At 43.9% G+C, this 20,351-nt stretch overlaps 1 protein-coding gene across 2 annotated transcripts in view; it reads right to left on the reverse strand.

Annotated features, from left to right (window-relative positions):
• Nucleotides 1-15,926, reverse strand: part of LOC142665017 (uncharacterized) — a 46,107-nt gene extending 30,181 nt beyond the window's left edge. For both annotated transcript variants that reach the window (XM_075844663.1, XM_075844589.1), the window contains exons 1-4: nt 15,675-15,926; nt 4,183-4,334; nt 3,496-3,678; nt 3,288-3,411 (exon numbers count right to left, since the gene is read on the reverse strand). In XM_075844663.1, coding sequence (XP_075700778.1) covers nt 3,288-3,411; nt 3,496-3,678; nt 4,183-4,260 — 385 coding nt within the window. In that variant the 5' untranslated portion in view covers nt 4,261-4,334; nt 15,675-15,926. The remainder of the gene's footprint in view (nt 1-3,287; nt 3,412-3,495; nt 3,679-4,182; nt 4,335-15,674) is intronic.
• Between the last annotated feature and the right edge of the window lie 4,425 nt (nt 15,927-20,351).

A 20,351-nucleotide genomic window follows, 5' to 3' on the forward strand; every position in this document is an offset into this window, starting at 1 on the left:
ACGGTCGTGTGCATGAGGCCTTAGTGTGTGTGTATGTAGCTGCACATAGCGATATAGCTATATCGCTAGTGCAGTGTAAATGAATGAAAAATAGTGTATGACGCTGAATGGTCACCGATTGGTCAGCGTCATACACTCCTCTGTACAACGCCCACTTGGTCTAAAGTAAAAACACGCCCACTTGGGCATTAAGAAACTCAATTAGCATAAAGCTAAAAATCGCTCATAAAGTGGTAAAAATAGATTGTTTTTCTAAATAAAAAGCACTGTTGTCACCTACATTATAGCTCCCATCTCCTTATGTAGGAGATAGGGCACTTATAATGTGGTGACAGAGCCTCTTTAAGGTGCCAAAACATAAGAAATATCCCTCAATAAAGACCCCATTTTGGAAACAACACCCACAAGGAATTCATCTTGGGGTGTAATGGGCATCCCACAGGTGTTTCATAGATTTTATCAGAATCAGAATTGGGCTGTGAAAACGAAAAATTACATGTTTCCAATTAGAGGTCGGTTTAGCAAAAAATTTCTACAAGAAATAAACAAGAAAAAGCCCTACATTTGTAAAGCAATTTCTCCCAAATATGGCAATATCCCATAGGTGGTCATAAACTGCAGTTTAAACACACTGTAGGACTCAGAAGGGAAGAAGACAATTTGGCTTTTGGAGCGCAGATGTAGCTGGATTGGTTTGCAGACGCATTTGTAGCGCCCCTGAGGTACCAAAACAGTAAAAAAAAAAAAGTAGTGAAGAAGTGACCTAATTGTGGAAACTACACCTCAACAGGGAATTAATCTAGGCATGTGTTGAGGGTGCAGGTTTACCCCACAGATGTAAATTTGTGTACCATGGATGTTTCCGTAGATATGCTAGTTCAGTGCCATATATGTTGTGCCCAGCTTGTGCCACTGTGAAAAGACAGCTCTCTAATTATTATGCGGTGTTTCCTGGTTGTATAATCACCCTACATGTGGCCCTAATCTTTTGCCTGGACATTCGACAGGGCTCACCATACACATTTGAGGCCTAATTTCGTGAATTACAAAGTAATTGTTCGTGAATTACAAAGTATTGTTCACAATTTTAGAGGTTCTGATGTGAAATAATAAGAGTCCCCGCAATTTGGAAACTACACCCACAGCGCATTTATCAAGGGGTGTATGTAGTGAGCATTTAGATGCAACAAGTGTTTTCCAAAAATGTATGCGCGGTGGGTGTTGCAATGTGAAAAGTGGCAATGTAAATTGTTCAGCAAGTTCTTCCGGGTATTGCAATGCCATGTATGTGGATGTAAACTGCTGTTTGGGCACACTGTAGGGCTCAGAAGGGAGGCAGCGCCATTTGGCTCTTGGAGCGTAGATTTTGCTTGGTGGTAGTTCTGTTTGGGGTATTACTGGTGTTTCAGTTTATAATGTGGGAGCATATGTAACCTGTGCGGAATACATCAGGGCATAATAAGGTGGTATGACAATGAGGTAAATAATAATAATCCATAGATGTGTGGTACGCTGTGAAGTAATTGTAGCGTCCACGGCCACGGACCGTCAGGATTACTCACCCCCCGACGGCCACAGCCATGGCTCTGTGAGCGATGGCCCGCATCTCCTCCCCAGGAGACGCCAGCGCTCACTTCTGCTCCGTTCTGCTGTCTCCCATATGGTACGCGCGCAAGCTCGTGCCCACGCGCGTGCCCGGTCTTAAAGGGCCAGTGCGCGCACATGAAAATAATCATTAATTAACCCATGATTACCCTGGACTATAAAAAGGGCTCTGCCTTTTTCTCATTGCTTGAGCGTTGTGTTTACCCGTGTTAGTCTTGCAAATGGTCCCTTAGTGTTATCCTGTTCCCAGTGTTCCTGTACCTGCATCCTGTATCCCGTGCTACCGTTGTTCCGGTGTCCTAGAAAGTTGGAGTTGTGTTGTGCCATCGGTCATGCCTCCTGCGTTACACCACTCCTGGTGTCTGCTGCCAAGGTCCCACCTGAGCGTAGCCGTTACTACTGTACTGTCTGAACTGCTACAGGTACACTTGTGCTTGGACTATATAGACATTGACTTAGTACACTGTTTGGCCTGCTGCTATCCCTCTATGGAGGTACGGCCCAGTGGGTCCACATACCCACAGATCGTGACAGTAATCCTCTATACACAGGTCAGGGTCGCACTTTCTTATCCCCCCTTTTAGAACACACTCTGCACCTTTTTTGGGACCTTCCCCTAGTTGCATTTCAGGAAATTTTGCTGGGAGAGTGTTGCCCTGGTATAATACGGGCGCCCTCGCTTCTAGAAGATGTGACTGGACGCTCCACTTCTTGGGTTCCCAAATATTAGGGCTTTGATAACCATTGAAACAGAAGGAATGTTCCCCTCTGGCCTGCACATCAGGATGTTTTTTCATCTACCTTATTAGAGCCATAAAACTTTTTCATAGAAGTAGCCATATGAGGGCTTGTGTTTTGAAGGACGGGTTGTAGTTATTGGCACCATTTCCGGACGCATGCAACTTTTAATTTAATTTTTTAGAAAAAGAGGTAACCAAAAAACAGCTATCCTGAAATTGTTTTTTATTCTTTTTATCTGCGTTCACCGTGCGCCGTCAATTGCATGTTAAATAAAGTTAGCAGAATAAAGTTATTACTAAGTCAGTACAATAACAGCGATACCAACTTTATATAGTTTTCATTGTCACCATATTCTAAGAGCTACAACTTTTTTATTTTTGCGTAAACCAAGATGCATTTTGCGGGACACCCCCTTCCCCGCAATCACATCACAAGGAGAAAAGGGCGATGGGCTACAAACCACTTAGATAACACAGTTGCCACTGATCCCGACATATAAGGGGTTAAACAGCCGGGATTGGAGCTAGCCCTGATCTCACCCTATGTGTGTCAGCTGTAACATACAAATGACACCCGGTTGTTATGGCGCGGGCTGAGCTTCTGAGCCCGCACCATCACTGCAACGTAACTGTACTGCGGTTTGCGGGTACCAACTTCAGACAGCTCCGATTATATACAGCGTATGTCGGGAAAGGGTTAGGCAGGATATTGCGCCCTGAAACACTGCAAAATCTCAATGGCTCAGAGCTGATTTGGCTGCATAAAAGGGACCTATACAATACTAGGCAGGTGGTATTAATGTTATGGCTGATCGATGTGTATATATAGAATTTCACTGCATTCAAACAGGTGGACAAATGTATATGCCCTGAACATGAAGTATTAAGGCTTCAACATGGCCGCCAGTACCAGCCTGTGCCCACAGTAATGGACAACCTTACCTTGTGATGTGTGCGGCCAGTAGTTTTCCATCATGACCTCCTCGTACAGATCCTTGTGTCCTTCTAGATACTCCCACTCCTCCATTGAGAAATAGACAGTGACATCCTGACACCTTATAGGAACCTGACACACACAATGATACAGTCATTACCCAGACACCTCTAGTGCTGTTACTGTAGAATTTCCCAGCATTCCCAGCAGTGTCACCTCTCCAGTCAGCAGCTCAGTCATCTTGTAGATCAGTTCTAAGATCTTCTTATTGTTCTTCTCATGTATCCGGGAGTGAGGGGGAGGCTCTGTGATGGGGCTCTGACTACTGCTCCATCCTCCTGACTCATGGATGATGGGAGTCATACAGTCACCCGATGTCTTCTTCACTATTGTGTACTCCTGTGTATGGAGAGAGACACTTAGAGAACTGAACACAGTATCCCCCCCCCTCAGTAGAAAGAGGGAGATTGTGACCCCGCTGTATAGAGCTCTAGTGACCCCACATCTGTAATACTGGAGACCTCACCTAAAAAAAAACAAAAAAAAAAAAACACGACATTGAGAAAATAGAACGAGGCCAAAATTAAAAAAGGAAATAATATTGGGGGCGACTACATGGACCATGTGCTCCCCTCCTGCCATCATCTTCTATGTTTCTATATAGATGTCATCCTCATCCTCCTGGTTCCTTGTTATTCTCCTTGCTCTACAACATTACTATTGCTGCATTGGTGACATGACACATAACTCACCATATTGGTGGCTGATCTTCAGCTTTTCTGCTGTTGGCTTCTTGGCGTCACTCGGAAGGTCTGGACGCTGTTATACAGGACACTGGATTCTTCCTATTATGTATTGTCCCTTCCCTGTGTGTGACTTGTTCTATAATGTAGAAAAGTTTACCTCTCCGCTCAACAGGTAGATGATCTCCAAGGTGAAGTCTAATATTCTTCTGCTCATCTCATTCCTGTCCTTGTCCATCCTTGGTGGGTCATTCAGGAGAAGGAACGTTGAGGAGAAGATGAGAAAACTGGAGGATCTAGTACTGCAGACGCCTTTATCAAGAAAGGAGAAGATGGAAATCATACAGGGACATCATGTGTGACATACACAACCTCACTTATTGATCATTGAGAGAAACATCTCAGAGCCGTCACCACATGGAATAAAGGGGTATTCCCAACACAGACATTTCTCCCCAGGATATGCCAGAAATGTCTGATAGATGCGGCTCCACCTCTGGCCGTGCTCGGCTGTTTCTGGACCTCCTACACAAGTGAATGGAGAGAGTCGTGCACATGTGTGGTCACCTCTCCATTCATTCTCCATTTGGATGCAATCATCACCTCACCAGGCGGGTCGGGGGACCCCCTGTACTCCACATAGAGGTGGGACCCCCATATATCAGACATTTATGGCAAATCTCTTAGGTGAGAATTTGCAGCTTAGAAGAGTAAAATGAAGACATTTCCCCAGGCCAAGACAATGAAGACCTGACTCCTGACACATGGCGGGTACTGGGGAGACATTGCTGACATCTCACAAGACGTGGTGCACACTGTGCAGTCAGTGTTTAATATGAACTGTAAGGTCCTGCAGCAGCTGAGGTGACATTATATATAAAGGGTACATATAGTGTGATATCTTATCATCATGTTATAGCGCAGGTGGAGCGGAGCAGAGTGACCCATTGTTTTGTGGGATAAGATTCAGTATAAACTTGTATTTTACTCATTTAACCCCTTCCTGTACACAACATTTACAGCTCATGAGTTGTTCAAATGCCATAGGGAAGACCGGATACCCTGCTGCAAAGGCTGGGGACCTGAGAGAACTACGAAACACAACTATTTAACCTCTTCGATACTGCGGTCAATAGCGACTGAGGCACCTAAGTGATTGGGGGAGGGGCTCCTCTGTAAAATCATCCTCACATCAATGATTTTTTTAACTATAAATAATTGTAAATCGCCCCAAAAATAACTACCGGACTTATAAATGATGATATTTTACAACGACTTTCAGCATGTAGTTTAACCCCTTCGCGCTCAGTGACGTTCTATTCCATCGTGCTAGGCGCATTGTTCGCGCTCAGCGACGGAATAGTACGTCGCGGGAGGAAAGGCCATTTCGGCCATCTTTCCGACTCATACTGGAGTTATGACAGCTGCTGTCTCGTACAGCAGTTACCGCAGCTCCTTCAGCAGGGACCGATTGCTGTGTCCTCGCTGATTAACCCCATGGAAGCCGCGTTCAATAGCGATCGCGGCTTCTTAGGGGTTAAACTAACATCGTCGGACTGCGACACGATAGCGGCCGGCGATGGTGGCTATGGCAACCGGATGCCTAACAATGACGTCCGGCTATGCCAGCTATGGAAGCCTAGTGGGTCCTGACTAAGTCTGGACCCACTATGCTTGCTGTCAATGATTAGCTGACAGCTCTAATACACTGCACTACGCATGTAGTGCAGTGTATTAGAATAGCGATCAGGGCCTCCTGCCCTCAAGTACACTAGTGGGACAAAGTAATAAAGTTAGAAAAAGTTAACAAAAAGTTGTGTAAAAATAAGAAAATAAAAGTTTTAAAAGTAACAAAAAGTAAAAATCCCTCCTTTTCATTTATCAGTCCTTTATTATTAATAAAAAATAAATAAACTATACATAATTGGTATCGCCGCGTCCGTAACGGCCTGAACTACAAAAGTATTTCATTATTTATCCCGTGCGACGAACGCCGTATAAGAAAATAATAAACCATACCAGAAAACACAATTTTTTGGTTACTTCACTTCCCAAAAAATGGAATAAAAGAAAAAAAATAGAGATCAAAAAGTCACATGTGCCTAAAAATGGTACTGATCGAAACTAGTTCGTTACGCAAAAAAGTCCTCGCACGGCTTTCTTGATGGAAAAAAAAAAACGTTCTGGCTTTTAGAATATGGCAAAACAAAAAGTAAATGATTTTTTATAAAAAGTATTTTATTGTGCAAACGCCATAACACATAAAAAAAATAATCGTATCGCCCCGCAGAATAAAGTGAATGTGTAATTTATAGCGCACGGTGAGCGCTGTTAAAAAAAATTTTTGGAATAAAAACAATAGTAAAATTGCTGTTTTTTTAGTCACCACGACTCTTAAAAACTGATCAAAAAGCTACATGCACCCCATGAAAACTACAATGAATTCCTCAAGGGGTCTAGTTTCCAAAATGGGGTCACTTTTGGGGGGTTTCCACTGTTTTGGCACCACAAGACCTCTTCAAACCGGACATGGTACCTAATAAAAAAGGAGGCCTCATAATCCGCTAGGTGCTCCTTTGCTTCGGAGGCTGGTGCTTTAGTCCATTATCACACTAGGGCCACATGTGGGATATTTCTCAAACCTCCAGAATGTGGGTAATAAGTATTGAGTTGCTTTTCTCGGGTAAAACCTTCTGTTTTACAGAAAGAAAATGGAATAAAAAGGATTTTCTGACAAAAAAAATGAAATATGTAAACTTCACCTCTACTTTGCTTTAAATTCCGGAAAACGGAGACCCCTATTAGACCATTTCAGTTCCCGGTTTTCCAAAGCATACACTCCTGAGAATTGTATTTCTATTGATGAATCCTTGGTACATTTTAAAGGGAGGCTTCAATTCCGCCAGTACCTGCCATGTAAGAGGGCAAGGTATGGTGTGAAGATGTATAAGCTGTGCGAGAGTGCATCAGTGTATACCTGCAAATTTAAGATGTATGAAGGGAAGGACAGCAGTACTCAGCCCCCACAATGCCCCCCCCCCCTTACTGGGAATTAACGCAAAAATTGTGTGGGATTTGGTGCACCCACTGCTGGACCAGGGTTAACACCTCTACCTGGATAATTTTTATACCAGCGTCCCACTCCAAGTGCCTCGCTTCCAGAAGTCCTGCGGCATGCGGCACTGCTAGGAGAAATCTGAGAGGTCTCCAGAAGACTCTGCTTGGGCAAACACTCAGAAGGGGTGATAGCAGGGCACAATCCAGCAGCACATAGTGTGTGTCAAGTACAAGGACAAGAGAGAGATGTCACACCAGTACCCATGTACCTGCACGAGGTACCAGTATAGAGACCCCCAAACCAGACTGCATCCTGGTCTACAATAGGTACATGGGAGGGGTGGACTTGTCAGATCAAGTCCTGAAGCCCTACAGCGCCATGCGGTGTGGTATAAGAAGTTGGCCGCGCACATCATACAGGTGGCATTGTACAATGCATATGTGTTACGTCGACGTACAGGCCACGCGGGAACTTTCCTGGAATTTCAAGAGGTGGTTATCAAGAACCTAATCTTTAGGGACCAAGAAGGGGGAAGGGGGGGGGGCACCCAGTACTTCTGGGAGCGAGGCCAAACGCATCAGGGCAACACTTTCCAGAAGTTCCCTAAACTGGCAAGAAGGGAAAAAGACAAAAGAGGAGCAAAGTCTGCAATAAGAGGGGGATAAGGGAGGACACAATATATCAATGTGACACGTGTCCGTAAAAACCAGGGCTCTGTATGAAAATCAAGGGATTTATGGTAAATTTTAAAACACTTTCAATCTACCCCAGTTTTACTTACCCTGATGCACTCCGCACAGCTTATCCCCCTCATCTTTCCCTTCTGAGCCCTGCCTTGTGCCCAGGCAGCTGTTAACAGCCACATGTAGGGTATTGCCGTACCCGGGAGAACCCACATAAGAATTTATGGGATGTATGTCTCCGGTGGCACATGCTGGGCACAATATATCGAACACTGAAATGGCATATATGTATAGAAAATTGCAAATCTCACTCTGCACCATCTGCTGCGTATTATCATTTACACAATACCTGTGGGGTCAAAATGCTCACTACACCTCTAGATGAATGCCTTAAGGGTGTAGTTTTTAAAACGGGGTCACTTCTTGCGGGTTTCAACTGTACTGGTACCTCAGGGGCTTCTGCATACATGACTTCGCACTAGAAAATCCCCAGTAGGCCAAATGTTTATTTTAATCTGGGTGACACCAAAATTTAAGCAGCTTAGGGTTACCCCCATGAAAATCATGGGTGTGTCTTGAGAGTCGTGTCTTCATTATGATTAATAGTGCTAAGATGTTTGGATACACGTCTTCTCACCTCCTGTACAGTCTTTCCCACATACATCTATATTGTCAAATGTCCCTGCCCTAAGTTGTATGTGGGAAAGACTGTACAGGAGTTGAGAAGACGTGTATCCAAACATCTTAGCACTATTAATCATAATGAAGACAAGACTCTCTCAAGACACACCCATGATTTTCATGGCGGTAACCCTAAGCTGCTTAAATTTTGGTGTCACCCAGATTAAAATGGGCCCCAGAGACGGCAATCTTGACCGTAGACTCCTGCAAGAGGAGGCACGGTGGATCTACCGCCTGAACACCATGTCCCCTTCAGGTCTGAATGAGGGGTTTACCTTTAGTGCGTTTCTCTGATCCTACGTCTCTATCTCATCTCCATCTTTACGTTTATTTTGGTGGATATAAAAAAAGCCACTGTGCGTCTATACCTTTTACCTGCCATATGCCAAGTAATTTTATACTTTTGTCACTGACCATCTAACTGACCATACACAATTAATATGTGATGGTCTTTAATACGTTATCCACATCTAATCTATGACACTGACTACATAGCCATGGCGGCTTTTTGTCAACTGCACTATATGTCCTTTATCCTATTCTTGCTAAATCTCTAAATGGACCATGTATTCCTTCTTTGGGGGTTTTTCTAAAAGTGTCAGTGCTCTGATATAAACTTTACTGTTTTCAATACTTACCATACCATCGTATAGGAACCGGCCTCTTTGCTCTAAGTCCATATATTCCACTGAAGCGCCTGCGCCGTTTTTCCGCTAGACCGTCGACAATGAGTCTTGCTTCTCTTATTGCCTATTTGTGCAAGCATCGGCTAATTACTGTGCTCTCGATGTCGATTTTTAACCCAAGTTGAAAATTGTTCATCAGCGCATGCGCCAGTATTTCCTCCTGGATATTAGTTTAGGACGCAATATACGCACTAAGTCCCTCTTTGGAGCTGATGCGCATGCGCCTTATCTTACCTGGGTTTCTATTGGTCGGTTTTCCTGAACGGTCGGCCAGGTTCCTTCAGCGTCATTGGTCGCTTTTCCTGACACACCTCCCCATACGTCATTGAGGTGTCCATATCAAGAGTTTCTCTTGCCGCGATGCCATTAGCCCCGTGTACCCCTGAGGACGCTACTCCGTAGCGAAACATGTCGGGGGGGGCTGTCAATATTTTAATACCTACCGTCGAAAGGACCTACGGTCAATCTATTAGTCAATTTAACAATTTAACTTGCTAATGATAGGAATCTACGCTCCTAATTTATAACTACTGCATGCCTGTACCTGCACAGGTAAACTACCTTTATGTCCGGTCTTAGGTAGTGACAATTTTAATATAATTCTATGTGGTCTGTCTTGCTATACGTAGCTTAATAAAGTTTGTTCTAACATAATTTGGTAGTTGGGAAATTGGGCTTGGTTGCCTGCAGGCAATTCCCCCCTCTTGTTAATTGTATATTGCGCCCGCCAACTACCTGGGGTCTCCTTTATGCCTTGTGTTTCCACTATTTTGGCACCACAAGACCTCTTCAAACCTGACAAGGTGCCTAAAATATATTCTAAAAAAAAAAAAAAAAAAAGAAGGTGGCCCAAAATCCACTGGGTGCTCCTTTGCTTCCGAGGCCTGTGTTTCAGTCCATTACCACACTAGGGCCACATGTGGGATATTTTCGTGCACACTTCCATCACCGTTTTCACGGCCGTTTTTCAGACTCGTGTGCTTCCCGTGTGTACTCCGCGTACACTTCCATGCTTCAGTTTCCGAGAGGAAACTGAAACCCGTTCACACTATGTACGCGATATTATAAGTGCCGCACATGCTATTCCCTGTCCAGCGGTTCTCACTGTCCACGGTGCTGAAAGAGTTACTGCCGATCAGTGCAGCCCTTTAACTCTTTCAGCACTCTGAACAGAGATTACCGCTGGACAGGGAATACCATGCGCGGCGCTCACAATATAGATTAATGGTTCATTGAAAAAAAAACCTGCACCAAAAAAAAAAAAAAAAAAAAAAAAGTACTACTTACCCAGAACTCCCTGCTTGCGTGCTTCTTCCTCAAGTCCGGCCTCCTGAGATGACGTTTCAGACCATGTGACCGCTTCAGCCAATCACAGGCTGCAGCGGTCAAATGGACTGCCACGTAATCCAGGGAGGTCGGACTGGATGTCAGAAGAGGGACGCGTCACCAAGACAATGGCCGGGGTACGTATGAACTTATTTTTCTTAATATCGCTGCATTCCAGAACTGATGAGCAGCCTCTTCTCTCTATCAGTGCTGATAGAGAGAAGGGGCTGCCGATTACTGCACTGTCTGTCTGTGTACCACTGCCCGCCCAGCCATTGCTAGGCAACGGCTCTGTCACACACGGACGGCACACAGATGCCTTCAGTGTGCCTTCATTTTTTTGACGGCCCCATTGACTTGCATGGGCCTCACGGTCACGGAATCTCGGACCAAAGTAGGACATGCCCTACTTTTGTCGGAACGGAGCAACGGGACCATCAAAAAAACTGAAGTGTGCATGGCCCCATTGAAATGAATGGGTCAGGGTGCTAGTCGTCTGAAAAACGGTTAGCACCTTGAAGAAAAAGACTGAAGTGGGCATGAAGCATAAGTCTAAGGGGCTCCCGTAATTACGGGTGGCTACGTGTGTGCACCCGTAATTAGGGGAGCGTTGCTAGGCTCAGGGGATAGTCACTGTCCAGGGTGCTGAAAGAGTTAACTGATCGGCAGTAACTCTTTCAGCACCCGGGACATTGACTACCGCTGGAGTTAAAAGTTAACTTACCCAGAACTCCTGCTTCTTCCTAAAGTCCCGCCTCCCGGGATGACGTTTCATCCCATGTGACCGCTGCAGCCAATCACAGCCAATCACAGGCTGCAGCGGTCACATGGACTGCTTTTAAACCAATTAAAATTCGGTCTTTAAACAAACTTTAGAAAATATATATTAGATTCTAGGCACCATGTCAGGTTTGAAGAAGTCTTGTGGTGCCAAAACAGTAAAGACCCCCAAAAGTGACCGCATTTTGGAAACTAGGCCCCTCAAGGAATTTATCTAGGGGTATAGTTAGCATTTTGAACCCACAGTTTTTTTGCTAAATTTATTTGGATTAGTATGTGAAGATGAAAATCTACTTTTTTTCTGAAAAAACGTATACATTTTAAATTTTTACAAGGAATAAAAGAGAAGAAAAAAACAACAACATATGTAAAGCAATTTCTCCTGATTATAGCAATACCCCATATGTGGTAGTAAACTGCTGTTTGGACCCATAGCAGGGCTCAGAAGGGAAGGAGCACCATTTGGATTTTGTATTTCTGATTTTGCTGGAATGGTTTTCAGTGCCGTGTCACGTTTGCAATGCACTAAAGGGACCACAATAGTGGAAACCCCCGAAAAGTGACCCTATTTTGGAAACTACACCCCTCAAGGAATTTTTCCAGGGGTAAAGTTAGCATTTTGACCCCACAATGGTTTTGCTGAATTCATTGGAATTAGTCTGTAAAGGTAAAAATCTACTTTTTTTCTGAAAGAAAGGAGCCATTTTAAATTTTTACAAGGAATAAAGGAGAAAAAGTACCCCAACATTTGTAAAACAATTTCTCCCGATTACGTAAATATGCCATATGTGGTAATAAACTTCTGTTTGGACCCACAGCGGGGCTTAGCAGGGAAGGAGCGCTATTTGGCTTTTGGAGCTCAAACTTAGCTGAAATGCTTTTCGGGTGCCATGTCGAATTTGCAAAGAGAGGAACGACACCACTTAAGGAATCTATCTAGGGGTATAGTGAGCATTAAGACCCCACAGGTCTTTTGCAGAATTTATTAGAATTAGGCCGTGAAAATGAATATCAACATTATTTGCACTAAAAAGTTGAATTTTTTAAATTTCACAAAAGGATAAGGGTGAAAATGCACCCCAACATTCATAAAGCAATTTCTCCCGAGTACGGCAATACCCCACATGTGGGCATAAATCTTTTTTCATTAGAAAAGTAATTAACCCTTTCCGGACTTATCCATTTTTTGCTTTTACTTTTTCGTTTTTCCCTCCCCACTTTCCAAGGGCCATAACTTTTTTATTTTTCTTAAATTTTTTTGTTAGAGCCAATGTGACCAAAAAAGCGATTTTGTAGTTTTAAATGCTTTATTTTTCACTGCGTTCACCATGCGAGTTAAATAATGGTATATTGTAATAGTTTGGACTTTTACAGACACAGCGATACCAATTTTGTGTATTTGTTTTATTTTTTTACATTACTTTAGAGAAAAAAAAAATGGAAAAAGTTTTTTTTTTGGACTTTAAATATTTATTTAATTTTTTTCACTAATAATAACTATTTACTTTTGTTTTTACACATTTTATTAGTCCCCCTAGGAGACTTGAACCAGCAATCAGTAGATGGCTGGTACAATACACTTCAATATTAATGTATTAATAAGTAATGTCATTTTTACAGGCTCCTGTAACAGTGCGATCACGGTTCCTGTCCGTTAGTCCCGGGTGTCAGCTGTAATACACAGCTGACACCCGCAGAGTATGGCGCAGGCTCAGCACGTGAGCCCGCTCCATACTTCAGCCCCCGCACCATGACGTGCTATTAAGTTGTGGTGAGCGAAGGGGTTAATGCACAGCGGATGGTGCAGAGTGAAAATTACAATTTTCCTCTGATATGCCATTTTGGTGCACAATATGGTATGCCCAATTTGTGCCACTGAAGACAAATACCTCATAAAATATTAACCAGGTTCTCCCGGGTATGGCGATGCCATATCTGTGGAAGTAAACTGCTGTTTGGGCACGCTGTAGCGCGGGAGGGAGCGGCACTCGGTGTTTGGAGCGCAGATTTAGCTTGGTCGTAGTTCTGTTTGGCACATTTTGCATCGCCATATTCTGAGAGCCAGAACTTTTTTATTTTTTCTTCACCGGAGCGGTGCGACGGCTTATTTGTTGCGGGACAATCTGTAGTTTTCATTTATACCATTTTGGGGTACATGCAGTTTTTTTTTATCACTTTTTATTAAATTTTTTGGCAAGCAAGGTGAACAAAAACCAACAATTCTGACAAAGGTTTTTTACGGCGTTCACCCAGGGCTATAAATGACCATTTTACTTTATTCTGCGGGTCGGTACGATTAAAGCGATACCATAAGTATATAGTTTTTTTATGTTTTGCAGCGTTTGCACAATAAAATCACTTATTTATAAAATAAATAATTTTTTGTGTCACCGTATTCTGAGAGGCATAACTTTTTTATTTTTCAGTAAAAAAAGCGGTGTAAGGCCTTGTTTTTTGCGGGACCGTTTGTAGTTTTTATTGGTACTATTTTGGCGTACATGCGACTTTTTATCGTATATTGTGGGAGGGGTGGTGACCAAAAAATAGTGATTCTCGCATTGTTTTTTTCATTTTTTGCGGTGTTCACCGTGTGCGAAAAATAATATCATATGTTTTAGTTGGGGTCGTTACGAATGCGGTGATACCAAATATATGTGTACTTTTTTTTTTTAACGTGTTCATTTTTTCCCTATAATAAAAGTCTTATAGGAAAAAAAGCATTTTTTGTTTATGTAACTTATAACTTATTTTTACACTGTTTTAAAACATTTTTTTTTTTTTTTTACTTGTCCCACTAGGGGACAGTTAGACTTGCCGCTCTAATCGCTGCTAGAACACATTAGACTACCTACGTAGTGTAAGGGCCTGTTCACATCAGCATTCACTTTCCGTTGAGGGGTTCCGTCTGAGGTTTCGGTTGTGGAACCCTGCATCGGAAACCTCCGACGGAACCCCTCCACGGAAAGCGAACGCTGATATGAACAGGCCCTAATGTGTTCTAACGGTCATTGTGACGCGACAGTCACTCTGACAGGAAGCCTAGGAGAACCAGTCTCCGGCTGGTCCTCCTAGGCTTCCATGCATGGCAACCCGGAGGTCATTGTTTGGCCTCCGGTTGCCGTGACAAGGATCGCCAGCCCCCACAAATGTATGTGGGGGCTGCCGATCTGCTCTAAACCTCTTAAATCCGTTGATCGCAATTGACCGCCGCATCAAAGGGGTTAATTGCCGAAATCAGCTGCGATGGGCCGCTGATCGGCAACACTGAGAGAAGGCAGACACCCTGCACAGATAAGCACCGCGCGGCGGTTAACTGTTAACGCGCGGACGTAACTGCACGCCCAGGTGCGCGAACTTACTGCTCACCTGGACGTGCATTTACGCCAAGGCGTGGGAAGGGGTAGAGACTGTCTAATGTAAATAGAGAGAGAGAGAGAGAGAGAGAGAGAGAAACACTGCATATGAGACAGTCTCTCTCCTCTCTGTATGGAAGACAGGAGACTGTCTAATGTAAATAAAAAAGAGAAACGCTGAGACCGTCTCTCTCCTCGGTTTACATTAGACAGCCTCTATCGCAGTCTCCGGGGTCTTCCTCCTTGTCCTTCATACTTACCTGGCTGCAGTATGTCATACGAGCGCTGCGGCCCCTTCAAAGCAGCTGATCGGTCGGGGTTCCCGAAAGTCGGACGCCGACCCATCAGCTATTGATGACTTATCCGGAGGATATGCCATACATTTTTAAGCTTAATCACGATATATTGCGATGCATTAGAATTACAGTGTATTGTACAGGTGATCTAAACATGTCATTATAGGGGTCGCCTGGACACAGAGCAGCCGGAAGAGCAGGGACGTGTTGCTATGGTAACGCTCGGAGAGGCGAGTATCGGCCTTGCTGTATTTTTCTAGTAGAAATTCCAGCGGAATATTCGGCCGGATTTCCTTGGGTGTTGTGGGTCGTATTCGCTACGTGTGAACATTCCCTTAAACCGCACGGTGACCGACATTTAGGCCCCATGCACACGAACGTGCTTTTGCAGCCGCAATTCCCCCGAAAATCCACAGAATTGCAGCCCCATTCATTTCTATGGGGCCATGCACACGACCGTAGTTTTTACAGTCCATGCATGGCCCGGGAGCCGGCACCGCAGAAAGAACAGCCGTCCTCTGCGGTCCGGGCTCATTGAAAATAATGGCCGCGGCCATGCGCATTGCCCGCGATTTGCGGGTGGCTTGCGGCTGACAGTCCGCTGCCGGCCGACCCGAAAATCACGGCCGTGCACATGAGGCCTAACAAAATTTTTTATAAAAGTTAATGAATAAGTTGTATGCACCTAATATTGTCATTACAAAATACGACTCGTCCCACAAAACATCAGAGCACTACAAAGACCAGAAATAACACCTTACCGCTCTCTGAAGTTTCTGCAGTACTTACCCCAAAGAGGCCGGCACTGAAGGGGTTAAATCCCTGCTCAGTCTTGGTTTAGGAGTCCAGTGGGCGGGGTCGATCAATGATTGACAGATCTCTATATACACTCATACAGGGGTGACTGATAACAGAGAGTACACCCGACCGGCGCTGCTCGCTACCTCTTCACGGCAATAGCTGAAGGACCTGTGATTATATCAAGATCACGTGACCGCTACATCTGGGGCGGAGCTTAGAAATGGAAGCAATGAGCGAGGGATGAAGGACCTGTGATGATGATCACGTGACATAAAGGGGGGTCATGAGGATCACGTGACATAATGGGTCGCGAGAATCACGTGACATAATGGGTCGTGAGGATCACGTGACATAAGGGGTCGTGAGGATCACGTGACCGGCGCAGGTGTGGTCGGAGGTAAGCAGTGCAAAATGTAAGTTTGTGGTGAAAGGCCCTATGATGACGTCACAACCATGTGACCGGGACAGGAGAGGCGGGGCTTATCAGTGGAGAGGAGAAGCGGTGGATAGAGGACCTGTGACGATGATCACGTGACTTGAAATGATGGATTCAGTGTTTAATTCTATAGGTTGTCAGCAATTGTGTGAGAACTGGAGCCTGAGAAATGTTGGGAGTTGTTGTCCTTTCCTCTTATACCCCTCCATCTAATGTCCTCTGATATCACATAACAGCCTGGACATGCTGGGAGTTGTAGTTCTCTCTTATACTCCTTCCTGTAATGTCCTCTGACATCCCATAATAACAATCTGGACATGCTGGGAGTTGTAGTTTACTCTTCTACCTCTTCCCTGTAATGTCCTCTGATATGCCATAATAACAGTCTGGACATGCTGTGAGTTGTAGTCCTATTCTCTAACTACTCCCTGTGATGTCCTATTTCCAATAAAAACAGCCTGGGCATGCTGGGAGTTGTAGGTCTCTCTTATACCGCCTTCCTGTAATGTATTCTGATATCTCAATAGTCTGGACATGCTGGGAGTTCTAGTTCTCTTATACTTCCTCCCTGTAATGTCTTCTGATATCCCATAATAACAGCCTGGACATGCTGGGAGTTGTAGTTCTCTCCTCTTATACTTCCTCCCTGTAATGTCCGCTGATATCCCATAATAACATCCTGGACATGCTGGGAGTTGTAGTTCTCTTATACCTCCTCCCTGTAATGTACTCTGATATCCCATAATAACAGTCTGTACATGCTGGGAGTTGTAGTTCTCTTATACCTCCTCCCTGTAATGTCTTCTGATATCCCATAATAACAGCCTGGACATGCTGGGAGTTGTAGTTCTCTTATACCTCCTCCCTGAAATGTCCTCTGATATCCCATAATAACAGTCTGCACATGCTGGGAGTTGTAGTTCTCTTATACCTCCTCCCTGTAATGTCTTCTGATATCCCATAATAACAGCCTGGACATGCTGGGAGTTGTAGTTCTCTTATACCTCCTCCCTGTAATGTCCTCTGATATCCAATAATAACAGCCTGCACATGGTGGCGCTGAAGCGTTGTGGGATTATAAGAAATCAGCATGGGGTCTTTTCTTAATGTTATATGTATCGTATAAAGCCTAGAAACCTCCTCTGAGCGACATTCTTGAAGAACAAGGCCGGGTTCACACGTAGCATAAATGCATGAGACGATGGAAAAACGTAAAAAATGGCTTGGTCATTAAGGGGTTAACATTTATTGGAAAAAATTTAGATATTCATTTTCACAGCCTAATACTAATAAATTCTGCAAATGACCTGTGGGGCCTAAATGCTCACTATAACCCTAGATAGATTCTTTAAGGGTGGTTGTTTCCCAAATGCAGTCACTTTTGGTGGGGTTTCCACTGTTTTGGTCCATCAGCGGTTTGCAAATTCGACATGACACCTGAAAACCATTCCAGCTAAGTTTGAGCTCCCAAAGCCAATGTAGAGTCCATGGCCGTCGGGTCCACTGACCTCCTGACGCCCGCAGCCATGGATCTGTGAGCGCTGGTCTCCCTCTCCTTCCCAGGAGATTCCAGCGCTCACTTCTGCTCCAGTCCACTGTGTCCCGTAGGGTGCGCACGCACGCTCGTGCACGCTCTTAAAAGGGCCAGCGCGCGCACATGTAGGAAATCATCATCATCAACACACATGTCTGATACTTTCCTGAGCATTGTTAGTTTATCCCAAGGCTGTCTTGCAAATGGTCCCTTAGTGTTTCCCGTTCCAGTTGTTACTCGTGCCCTGTTACCTGTTCCTGTATCCCGTGTTGTATTCTTGTTCCTGTGCCTATTCGTTTTGGAGTCGTGTCTACTGCACCTGCTGTCGTTTGCCACATCCAGTGTCTTCTGCCACGTTGAGTGTCTTCTGCCATGACCTGAGGGATTCGCCACATCTGGCGCAACCTGCGGCACCTGCTGTCGTCCGCCACGTCTGGGGTGACCTGTTGCACCCACCTCCATCTGTGCCAGAGCTACGGCCACTGTCTGGACTATTCAGGTACCCTTGTGCGGGACCTTTTATTTCTGGGGTTCCCTTTTGTTTGGCCAACTGCCTCCCTGCTATGGCGGTGCAGCCTAGTGGGTCCACATACCCACAAACCGTGACAGCCAAATAGAGCTCCTACCCTTCTAAGCCCTGCCGTCTGTCCAAACAGCAGTTTATTATCGCATATGGGGTATTGTCATGTTCAGAAGAGTTTGCTTTACAAATGTTGGGGTTCCTTTTCTCCTTTATTTTGAAAATGGAAAAATCTGAGCTAAAACAACATTTTATTAGAAAAAACATAGATTTTCATTTTCACTGCCTAATTCCACTAGATTCAGCAAAAAAATACCTGTGGGATCAAAACGATAACTATACCCCATCGATAAATTCCTTGAGGGCTGTAGTTTCCAAGATGGGGTCACTTTAGGGGGATTTCTATTGCTCTGGTCCCTCAAGGGCTTTGCAAATGCGACATGGCACCCGAAAACCATTCCAGCAAAACTTGAGTTCCAAAAGCCAAATGGTGCTCTTTTCCTTCTGAGCCCTGCCATGTATCCGAACAGCAGTTTATGACCACATATGGGGTATTGTCGTAATTGGGAAAAATTGCTTTTTCAAATGTTGGGGTGCTTTTTCTCCTTTATGCCTTGTAAAAATTGATAATTTCTACGGATTAGAAAAAAATTTAGGTTTTCATTTTCAGAGACTAATTTCACGTTTAGCAAAAAACCTGCGGGGTCAAAATGCTCATTATACCCCTTGATAAATTCCTTGAGGGGTGTAGTCTGCCAAATGGGGTCTTTTTGGGGGTGTTTACACTGTTTGGCACCACAAGACCTCTTCAAGCCTGACATTGTGCCTAGAACATATTCTAATAAAAAGGAGGCCCCAAAATCTACTAGGTGCTCCTTTGTTTCAGTGGCCTGTGCTTCATTCCAGCGCCACATGTGGGATATTTCTAAAAACTGCGGAATCTGGGCAATAAATATTGAGTTGTGTTTCCCTGGTAAAACTTTCTGTGTTACAGGAAAAAAATGGATTCATTTGAATTTTCTAAAAAAAAAAAAAATGAAATTGGTAAATTTCACCTCCACGTTTCTTTAATTCCTGTGAAACACCTAAAGGGTTAAGAAACTTTCTAAATGCTGTTTTGAATACTTTGAGGAGTGCAGTTTTTAAAATTGGTTGACTTATGTGTGGTTTCTAATATATAAGGCCCTCAAAGCCACTTCAGAACTGAACCGGTCCCTAAACAAATAGGTTTTGGAAATTTTCTTGAAAATGTGAGAAATTGCTACTAAAGTTCTAAGTATTGTAACGTCCTAGAAAAATAAAGATTTCAACATAAAGTAGACATATGGGAAACTTTAACTAGTAGCTATTTTTGTGGTATTACTATCTGTTTTACAAGCAGATCAATTTAGAGAAATGCTAAGCTTTTGCAAATTTTCTCAAAATTTTGGTGTTTTTCACAAATAAATACTGAATTTATCAACCAAATTTTTTCACTAACATAAAGTACAATGTGTCACGAGAAAATAGTTTTAGAATCGCTTGGATACATAAAAGCATTCCAGTTATTACCACATAAAGTAACACGTCAGATTTGAAAAAAATCGGCTATGTCCGGAAGGCCAAATCAGGCTGTGTCCTGAAGGGGTTAAAGACCTAAAATAGGCAGGTTAAAGCCAACCTTTTAAGGGTTAAATACTCCATTATGAGCAATACCCAAATATATATTTTAGAGGTCCTTTCCCTAACGCACATCCATATTTCTAATTCTAGAGCAGAGTGTTTTCAGCAGAAACTCTAATTACATTCTGTTGTTGGTACAATGAAGGGGAATTTGATGACCTTGCTGCTGCACGCCTCTTTTATTGGAGATGTCCTCTATTATTAAACAAAGTATTCCATTTGGCCGTGCGTCAGACCCTTATTCAGCTGACGACTATCTCTGGTTTGACTATGGTTGTGTTCAGAGAGCACCGGTATCCTAGGGTGCTCGAGGTAGGGTCCCAACCCGGATGTAGGTTAAGAATTGTAGTCGGCACACCTTGCTTGTGTTTCAAAAATTATATTTATTTAGATTCTCAGAATAGATGCCAGAGGCTATATGTGCGACGTCGACGTTTCAATCGTAGGACCTTCGTCGGGCACTGAGCCGTACTTCATGGGCGCCCATGAAGAGCGGTAAGCCGCCGAGCACGA

The sequence above is a fragment of the Rhinoderma darwinii genome, chromosome 1, assembly GCF_050947455.1.
Source record: "Rhinoderma darwinii isolate aRhiDar2 chromosome 1, aRhiDar2.hap1, whole genome shotgun sequence".
In the NCBI taxonomy this organism is placed as follows: domain Eukaryota; kingdom Metazoa; phylum Chordata; class Amphibia; order Anura; family Rhinodermatidae; genus Rhinoderma; species Rhinoderma darwinii.